The 9,828-nt window shown below is 46.7% G+C and overlaps 2 protein-coding genes across 2 annotated transcripts in view; both read left to right on the top strand.

The window, feature by feature from the left end:
• Window positions 1–255: 255 nt before the first annotated feature.
• Window positions 256–9,828, top strand: part of LOC136052867 (uncharacterized) — a 49,658-nt gene continuing 40,085 nt past the window's right edge. Inside the window, exons 1-4 of the mRNA XM_065743293.1 lie at window positions 256–362; window positions 454–851; window positions 1,321–1,378; window positions 2,933–3,147. Of these exons, the coding sequence (XP_065599365.1) occupies window positions 314–362; window positions 454–851; window positions 1,321–1,378; window positions 2,933–3,147 (720 nt within the window). The 5' untranslated portion in view covers window positions 256–313. The remainder of the gene's footprint in view (window positions 363–453; window positions 852–1,320; window positions 1,379–2,932; window positions 3,148–9,828) is intronic.
• Window positions 5,208–8,946, top strand: LOC136052279 (trypsin II-P29). The gene is made up of 5 exons (XM_065742266.1): window positions 5,208–5,288; window positions 6,589–6,751; window positions 7,400–7,653; window positions 7,967–8,103; window positions 8,706–8,946. The coding sequence occupies exons 1-5, from the start codon at window positions 5,246–5,248 to the stop codon at window positions 8,853–8,855; spliced, it is 747 nt and encodes a 248-aa protein (XP_065598338.1). The 5' UTR covers window positions 5,208–5,245; the 3' UTR covers window positions 8,856–8,946.

The following is a 9,828-nucleotide window of genomic DNA, read 5'->3' as shown; positions in this document are numbered from 1 at the left end:
CATTACTATAAAAAATCCCTTTTTCCTCACATCCAGTCTAAATCTCCCTGTTTTAGTTAGAAGCCGTTTCCCCTTGATGCTATCCCCTCTGACAGAGTATTTTCCATCTGTGTCAGTTCGGAAGTTTCTATATATTTTCCACAGTTACTCTTAAAACAACGCGCTTGCTTGAAATTTCATGCAGGAAGAAGCTTGGTTTTGGCAAAGATCTAGCTGCTGCAGAGGTCGTTGCTATTGGCTCAAGGGAAATGAAAACAGACCGATATAAGTTAAGTCCCTCACCAGGGCATGCTCTCTGACTTCTGAGGCAGAAATGAGGATGCAGATGATTTGGTGTATGGTCTTGTACTTCTTTGGAGCAAGTAAGGCATCAGCTGAGATGTCATAGCTGTTCGTGCTGTGGGGAGAATGCAGTCTGCTTCTGAACTGTGCTTCTTTTGCTTTGTCTCACAGGAGCTGACATAACCCAAACCTCAAGTCTGGTGCTGAAAGAAGATGAGAATGCTACTCTGACATGCAGTCAAAATAATAACCATGACTATATGTACTGGTATCTGCAGCAGCCAGGGAAGGGGCTTCAATTGGTCTATTATTCATACATTGCAAATCAGGAATTTCAGGGTGATATTCACATTGGATACAACGCTAAGCGGTTAAGCCAAGAAGTCTTCCATTTAGATCTTATATCTGTGAAGAAGAACCATTCAGCTACCTACTTCTGTGCCACCAGTTTGGACACAACACTTCAAAGTCACTTGGTTTCTGTACATAAACTCCTCTCCGGTATCTTTCCTCGTAGGGGAATAGCTCTCAGCACAGGAAAGGGGAGTAGCTCTCAGCACATTATAATGGTATGCAGGCCAGCTGGCTATTCACAGACCATAGGCTGTTGAGGAGCTGGATCAGGAGAGGTCAAGCAGGTTCTGTTTAATTGCTGAATTCTTCTTTCCTGGTCGGCTGTTGACCCTCTATCGCATTGTAACAACATGTAAAGTTTGTTAATCAAATCCAGATATAAAATGATAGTTACTGTGCCTGGAAAGGGTGTCCTAATCTCAAGACCTTGATAGAAGTAGGGCCTACATAGAGCTAGGGAGGTGGGATAAAGTTGTATGCAACCTGAAATTAAATCACATTTGAGAATAATATAGATGTATTTTTATTCAGAAATTGCTTACACAGTCCAGCTTTCTTCTGCATGAAGCATAAGTTTTGTATGTGATACGTGTATCCCATTATGCTTCATACCCGTGTCTTTGCTACAGCCTGACGAGCTGCAAGACAATCTATGTTCATTAAGTTTTCCCCTTCCACCCGCAGATGAGGGGTGACTACATTTCAAGGAATCCTGCAATGTTTCTTCTTGAATATTCTCAATGTAATCTTTGATTCTGAGCCAAGTCCCAGGCATCTGTATTTGGAAGACAAAAATTTGGAAGAAGGATGTGAATGTAATTTTATTTACTCCACGATTTCTTCCTGATGGAATGTTCTGTACGTGCACAAGAATGATAGGTCTCTCTCAAACAAAGACCTACTAGCGTAATTCTAGGTAAGGATTCTAAAGCAGCATCCCTCTCCCACATAGTGTCCTTCATGCAGTGGATTACTGTTCAGGCGTAAGCATTCTGTGGTGAATTCCTAAGTTTTTACAAAGCAAGAAAGCATCAAGTAAAGTCCTTGTGATACATTGTAAAACCCACCTGCATAATTTGCCAGTTCTGAAATAAACTATGTACGTGTTTAGGTACAATTGGCGTCCTTTCCACAGCGTTCTTCAGACACACAGCTTCTTCTCGTACCCGCCCTCACATACCCCCACACCTGCAAGAGCTTATACTCACATGGGCACTCGCACAGACACAGTCACTCGTTTTTAAGTTCACTCACACTCTTCTCTCCAGTTCCTGGCACCCGTTGTCTGTGGTCCAACTCCGGTTTGATCCAGAGAGCTTTTCTCCTTGACTCATGTGGACAGATTTGACACCTGGACCGGGGGGTTTACGGCTCTTCAGAGACCGCTCTGGGACTAACCTCAAAAGTGTTGAGCTGAAAATAAAAAGACTGTCTATCTAACTTTTTTCCAGCAGGCAGCAATGTTACACAAGTCACCAGAGAAACACTAGAGATTTCACACTGTCTTCCCTATACTTACTTCTTTCAGAGAGCACGCAATTATTTTGTCCTTCCTGAGGCAGAAAAGTTACTCTGAATAAAAGTGCTCATCTTGGAACAAGAGGTAATCTCTCATGTGACTGGCTATAGAGGAACATTTGGCCCAACAGCACTCGCAGTTATGCCTTGGCTCGGTTCCTACAGAGCATTAACACAGAATTAGATCCCATAGTCCCAAAGACACTTTCCCTTCCCTTTGTGCTTTTGCAAAATATGTCCCAAGTTATAGCCACTGGTGAAAATGAGCTAAGAAATCACACCCATGACTGGTCGACCCACACATGCACAAAGATGAAGTGATGGACAGTACAACATCCAGACAGAGATTCTTTGCTCTGCAAGCAGTCCCACCTTTTTGTCATGAGCTCAGAACTCCACTTCTCTGGCAGACAGACCAAAGACAGACAAAACTTACAGCCACACAAACACTTGTTTTTGCTTTTAATGGCTCAGCAACAAGGTTATCAGATGTGAACCGTGTCTTCTCTGTCTTCCACCCAAGCTCGATGGGAAAATCGGAACAAGGGGAGGGCTGTCAGTCTCTCCAGCCTCTTCTCTCGTCCTCATTCTCTTCTGGGACAGCTGCTCTTAATCATGCTGACCATTTTGCTTGCTCTTCTACCTGGTGAGAGGCTGCAGATCCATCTGCACTGTGGCTTTCCTGCTGGCCATGTGGGGCAGGAGAGAGGTGAAGGAGTTTTTGGAGCTACTGGCTTTACATCTTTTCCTTTTCACTTTCTCTCTCTTGCTCCTTCAGGCTCGGGACTGGGATACACCATCACACAGTGGCCAGAAGATGCCCTCAGGAGAGCAGGAGAGAATGTGGACCTCACCTGCTACCAGAATTGGTCCACGTTGCCCTTTATGTTCTGGTACCAGCAGCCTTCAAGGAGTAGTCTGAAGTTAATAGTCAGCACTTCTATATGGATGCAGAATTCTTTTGAGGAAGGTTACAGTGAAGCCAAGTTTGACGTAAGCAGAGTCCAGATTAATCTCTCAGTTATGACTATCAAGAATGTGACATCCAAGGATGCTGCCACATATTTCTGTGCTGTGAGTGATCACACGATGCAGCAAGAGTACTGAGCACTTACACAAAATCCTCACCCTGCCTGAAGGAGAGACAAAGTCTCTGTAAAACGTGAGACAGATTGGAGAGGGGCAGAAGAGGAGCAGAAGAAAAACAAGGCAAAGTCGGGGAACGGAGCCCAGACTCTTGGGAGGGAAGAGGGTCCATCAAAGCAAAGCAGGAGCTTCTACCTTCAAAGACAAAAGGCCTTCAGAAACACAGGCCCATAGAACAGTATTAAGAATGGTGGCACTGCTGGCTAGCAAAAGGCATTAGACACTTCTCAGAATTAGTGTTACAGAAGTACAGCCAGGAGCTCCCCACAGGCCCAACGATGGCACTAAGGAGAGAGCGTGGTAAAGTACAAAGCAGAAGGTGAATTCAAGGCTCTTTCACATAGTTCACAGCCAGAGAAAGGAAACCACAAAGGGCTGCTCTCACATGCTATTTCCACTGTGACAAACAGCTGCAGGAGGAAATTGAATACCACTTGGCCAGAGGGCTGCCTAAGCAGACTTGTGATTTCCCCAACAGACACACACACCCGCAAAACCATATGAGGCTCCCTTCAGCACTATGGGGAATGAGCTGCCTTCCCCTGTGAGGAAACACGCGTTGTTTGTGCAAAGTCACAGTCCAGTCTGCTCAGAAGAACTTCAGGCAGCTCAGCAGTGATATGTGACACATTAACATCGCGGTCAGTCGATCAGAAAGAGAAGCAAAAAAGCACGCCCACCAAGCAGCACCCTGTGTCCCAGGCCATGCCTCAGTGCCCTTGCTTCCTCCCAGGGTCTCGGGAAGCCCTGATGGAAAAACAAACATTTTCTTCCTCCTTTCATTTCTTTTTTTTCTATACCCTTTAAAAAAATTAATCAGCCTCACTCAGCAGCACAAAAGACATCACAGCGGGCCTGCTGGTAATGCCCTTGGAGAAAAAGATCTCTGGGAGCCACTTTATGTTACTTGCCTAAATCACCAAGAGGACACTACAAGCCTTTTCCCAGGTCAACGTCAGAGCTTGCAGCACAAGGCCTGCTTCCACAAGCACAAGTTCCTAAGTCCTTGATGACAAACAAACACCTCAAGGACGTGTTTCCTAAACCTCTCCCCATTTTCCTACCGGCCTCCTTGGAGAGGCATTCATGAACCCCAGCATAACAGGGTGCATTCCTGCAGGCACAACAGTGCATGAGCACATGGGGCAAACCGATCTCAAATGAAGGCATTCAGGTTGTTTGTGATGCACAGTCCAGAGATCAACCAGCAGACAGACCGATTCAGAGAAGAATTCAGGCCATTCTGTTGAATGAGGACCAAACTCCTCCGACCCCAGGTTAAAAGCATGACACTCTCTTTCCACCCACTTCCTCTTTTTCTAAGAAGATATATCCTTTCATGAATGGTATATACGCATGAATGGTAAATACCCTCTTCTGCCCAGTAGAAGTGAACACCCCACGGGCCCATTTTTCAGGCTCTCTCAAAAATGAACTCCTGAAGTATACATCTCCATCTGCAAACAGTTATTTAATGCAGTGATATGCATAATATAATAATAATGTATCTAATACAATATAATTATATATATATAAACACACATATGCATACACACGCACACACACGCACGCGTACATATATATATGTAAAATAATGCAATAATTTAAAGCAGAGATGCTGCAGCAGAGTAGTGGTGGCTCCAGAGTCATTGGTGGGAATCTGGCCACTGAATGAAGGACAGCTGGGTTCATATTATCAAGGGAAAATCAATGCCAGCTTGCATTTCTAGAAATACCTGTTTCTACTTTAAGTATAACGATCAGCTGCATCATTGGTATACTCAGATAAAATAAGTAAATTTGTCCAGGCTGATGCAAGGCCCTGGGAAAGTTGAAGCTGGAGAGCCCATGGGCCTGCAAAGATAAAGTTCTCCAGGAGCATAAAGCAGAGGAGTTTCTGAGGCTAGTCCCTGTACATATCACAGAGCTCGGTGGTGGAGGCACCATGAATTCTCTCTTCCTGATTCTCTCCTGCCTGGGAGCAGCTGGTACGTTCTCAAATGCTTCTGATCTGAGCAAAACTTCTTCCACAACCTCTTGCCTCGCCTTCTCTTCCTGCCCTCTCTTTCTCCAATGGCAGACTATTCTTTTCTTCTCATTCCACCTATGTGAGAGACTTGGACTCCCAGACTCCTAGAGAGACAGAGAAGGTAGGATGTGACGGGGGTGTATGAAACAGTGAGGAGCTTGCTGTCTCCTCCTGTACAAGGATTAGGGAGTATCAAACAAAGGTAGGTCATCTGGCAGGTTTGCACCTAACAACGGACAATTCCACTTCTTTTAGGAAAGCTGTGAACCCCTTTCTGCAGAATTTTTGTGTGTGTAAAGGGCTTATGCAGCCTTAGAAATTGAGGGGACAAGTTTGTGTAAAAAATCTCCATCAAAAGCTATGAGGTTGAGAGACACTCCATCTGACCAGGAAACGTCAAGGACGTGAGTTGCTGGAGGCCCAGGAGGGGCCGGGGAAGGATTTTGCATCTTCTGCATTTGGCATCTGTAATCGGTGGTCAGAGACAGGCTTCACGCCCACGGTGTTCTTGTGCAGCTGTGTCCAAAGAGGGGTGCGTGCACCCCAGAATATGCAAGATGGTCCATTAGGGCGTGGGATGAACACATTAGAACTGTACATATATTGCAAGGAGGGACGGGAGTTGAAAGGGTTTTTACCAAAAGGGATGCACGATCAAAAATGGTTGGCTACCACTGTTCCTTTGGCTTCAACAAATACCTTCTTTCTCACATTCAGTTATGTTCTTCCCTATATCATCCAAGCACGTTCTTTCTTATATCACCCCCCAGCTCCACAAAGACTTTGTGTTTTCTCCTGTTTCATTGCTACCAGCGTTCCCCTTCACTATTGCTCACCCCTCCTTTCCCCCCAGCAAATTAAAACTTCTGCCAACATTCTCAACTGCATTTGCCCTCATACAGTTTCTGCTCCACAAAAGCGACCGCCATGTGCTTTCTGCCATGCCATAGATGTCGCATGCTGTTCCAAAGATTTTATGGAAAGGACACAGTGAGGCCTGCATGCAATTACTTTGTGAGGTCCTTTGGCAGCTTCTTCTCTTCTGTTCTCTTTCTGACTTGAGATGGTAAAGACTTAGACTCAAGTTTCAGCGTAGCCAGGAAGAACTCAGCAGGACGTTTCAGAGGTCACGTGAAGACTTGAGAAGTTTCAAACTCTTTTGGCTGCTGCTAATTCCTCTGTAGCTCACTGTCTGCTGCTACACTTGCAGAGAATGGAGTCAGGCCTGGTGCTGTGAAACCCAATTCTCTTTCCTTCAGTTGCTTTCCCTGGAGGTGCTGATGATGACAAGATTGTGGGAGGCTACACATGCCCAGCGCATTCAGTTCCCTACCAGGTGTCTCTGAACTCTGGCTATCACTTCTGTGGAGGTTCCCTCATCAACAGCCAGTGGGTCTTGTCAGCTGCTCACTGCTACAAATCGTAAGTACGGATCGGGTTGTGTGTCTGGATGGGTTCTAGTCAAACCTTGCAATCATTTTGGATCTGGAACTCCAGTGCCTCTTGGGAGAAGACCATCTGTGGGGGCAACGCATGGTGTACCTGAGAACCAAAGGAGGTCCTCAGTCTCAGCTTCCCTCAGTCTCTCTGCTTTTCATCATCTGTCCAATATTGTGGCACTCTTGGCATCCTTTTCTGTGCACGCTAACATGCCTTTCTGTCCCCATTTGCACGTCTATGTGGCGTACCGTTATCATTTTGTTCACGTTCATTCCTTCAGATCTTCCCTGTGGATCTTTCTTTGTTCTGAGAGAACACACCTTATGGATCGTGTTTCCCTGCAGCAGGTTTCCTTTCTGAAGCGTTGCTCTAGGTGTCTGGAGTCATCCATCTACCACTGCCACAGCTGCAAGCTGAGGATCCTCTGGACAGGATGCCCATCTGGCAAGGCTTTCCAGACTCTGTTCTCCACAAAATCAAATGGTTTCTAGTGCTCTGTGACACATTACCCTCTGATTAGGGCAACATTCACTGTGTTACTCTCTTCCAAGAGTCTGCCAGACCCCTTTACGGCACAAAGTTGTTCAACCCTCGGCTAACTGCTGTGTTTCTCTGCTGGCAATTTTGCAGCCGTATACAAGTGAGGCTGGGAGAGTACAACATCGACGTGCAGGAAGACAGTGAAGAAGTCAGGAGTTCATCAGTAATCATCCGCCATCCTAAATACAGTTCAATAACCCTCAATAATGACATTATGTTGATCAAGTTGGCATCTGCGGTGGTCTACAGTGACGACATCCAACCCATAGCTCTGCCCAGCTCCTGTGCCAAGGCGGGGACCGAGTGCCTGATTTCAGGGTGGGGAAACACGCTGAGCAATGGCTGTGAGTATCAAGACGCACAACAAGTAGCTGTTTGCGCTTCTCCTGCTCTTCCACCGCGTTCATGAGACCCACACTCTTTTCGGCTGATTTCTTTGTAGCCTTTTCTTGTTCTGCCTGCAAGGTGTGCCAGTGTGCCTCAGCGTACAATGCACTTCACATTTGCTCCTCTAGCTCTCTAGCTCAAGGGTTTGCTCTACCCTGCTTTGCTGGCTGGGCCTCGCAGATAGGTCTTCAGGTCATTTTGTTAACTGACAGTACTGGGTCCCAGGAAGAAAAAACAACAAATGTTGTCTTGTCACTACTCTCCTGGTAGACAACACCCCTGAACTTCTCCAGTGCCTGAATGCTCCAATTCTGAGTGACCAAGAGTGCCAAGAGGCGTACCCGGGTGATATCACCAGCAACATGATCTGTGTTGGGTTCCTGGAAGGTGGGAAAGACTCATGCCAGGTAAGAGTTGATGTCTATGCAGAGCCCTGGACCACACAGAGCCAGCGTGCCTCATGCTTTATGGATTATTTTCTTGCTCGACAGCGTGCTTAGGCCTCCTCGTAGAATCATAGAATGGTTTATGGTGGAAGGGACCTAAAAGATCGTTGGGCTCCAACTCTCCACCATGGGCAGGGTTGCAACCAACCAGATCAGGCCGCCCAAGACCCCATCCAACCTGTCCTCAAACACCTCCAAAGGGATGGGGCTTCCACAGCTTTCCTGGTCAGTCTGCTGCACTGCCTCACTACCCTCGGAGCAGAGTGGATGCCCCAAAGTTCTTTTCTGACATTGAATCTTTCCAGCAGGGTTTAGCTGCAGCGTGGACTTGACCAAAAATAGCAGGTCCAGACACATCTACCGGGCACTGAGTACAGTCACAGTGAATCACTGGGGAGTAGGGGAGTCCAACAAATGAGGACTGGACTCTGCCTGCGCTCCCGTAGCAGGGCCTGCTGCTACCTTTCACTTTGCATCCCCTAGGTTCTTTGTACCAGGTCAAAATCTTTCCAGGTGAGATTCTGCTTCTAAACTGGTTCACGCCTCTAAATTTTTCTCTCCAGGGTGACTCAGGTGGACCAGTTGCGTGCAATGGAGAGCTGCAAGGAATTGTGTCCTGGGGAATTGGATGCGCTCAGAAAGGTTATCCCGGTGTTTACACCAAGGTCTGCAATTACGTTGATTGGATCCAGGAAACCATTGCAGCCTACTGAGACCCGGATGGCCCCCTTGCTCCTTGTCTGCTCCCCTCCTGCCCTATCACTTTCCTCTTAAGAAAGGTAATAGCACAAATAAAAATCTTACTTAAATGAACCTTACAGACACTTTCTCTGCTGAATGAAGCTCGTCAGAGCCAAAAGAGTTTCCCTGCAGCCTTATCCCTGCTGTTCCAGCTGAGGCGTGCACACTGTTAGCAGTGCTCCAGAGTTGCCGGGCTGGTAGGCAAAGGGACTAGGACACTGTGCTACCACTTAGGAAGTCTTTTGAGGCAGGCAGAAAAGGGGTTTCCTTTTCTTCTGGTCTTCTTACTGAGAAGGGAACTGTTGGAGCAGGTCCGTGGGAGTAGTCCTACAGCAGCTGAGAAGAGTTCCTTTTTGCTCCTCTCTGTGGTGAAATTATCTCCTCACTGGTCCTGTAAAAGCTTTGCTGGTAGCCTTTGTCGCTATGGTGCTGGGTGGAATAGCAATGAGAAGCCACAGTCCAGTGGGGCCCCAGGAAAAATGTGTGGCCAACGGAACTTTCCCCTTCACTTGCTCAGAGTCAGTGGAGTCAGGATTACTGGGTCCGCCAGTGTCTAGTAGATGATCCAGACTGGCTGTTATGGAAAAGTGATCAATAGCAAATGGGCGGCAAGAATGCCAGGTGCTGGATAGCTCTGTAAATCAGAAAAGGAAGATCAGTCAGAAGGAGGGAGGGAAGAGGGAGTGGATTGGGAAGAAATTAAGTAATGGTTGTGAATGCAGGGAAGAGAAAGAAAGGAAGGAGAACATCTTCTGTTTGGGGCCTTTGTGGGAAGGCACTAACTGCATGTTTAATCTGTAGAGAATTGCTAGGAAGATCTCCCTTGAAGAACCCTGTGGTGGTTTATAGTGGGCCACTGCTGGAGAATTTTATCATCTCTATCCTTAGAAACTGCCTCTTTGCTTTGAGTTTCTAAGACAGAATGCTATGCCAAGGGAAATGTAG

Source organism: Cyrtonyx montezumae, unplaced genomic scaffold (genome assembly GCF_038088225.1).
Source record: "Cyrtonyx montezumae isolate F1298 unplaced genomic scaffold, pur_monq_1.0 scaffold_3, whole genome shotgun sequence".
Lineage (NCBI taxonomy): Eukaryota > Metazoa > Chordata > Aves > Galliformes > Odontophoridae > Cyrtonyx > Cyrtonyx montezumae.
This window is presented reverse-complemented; position numbering and strand designations above follow the sequence as displayed.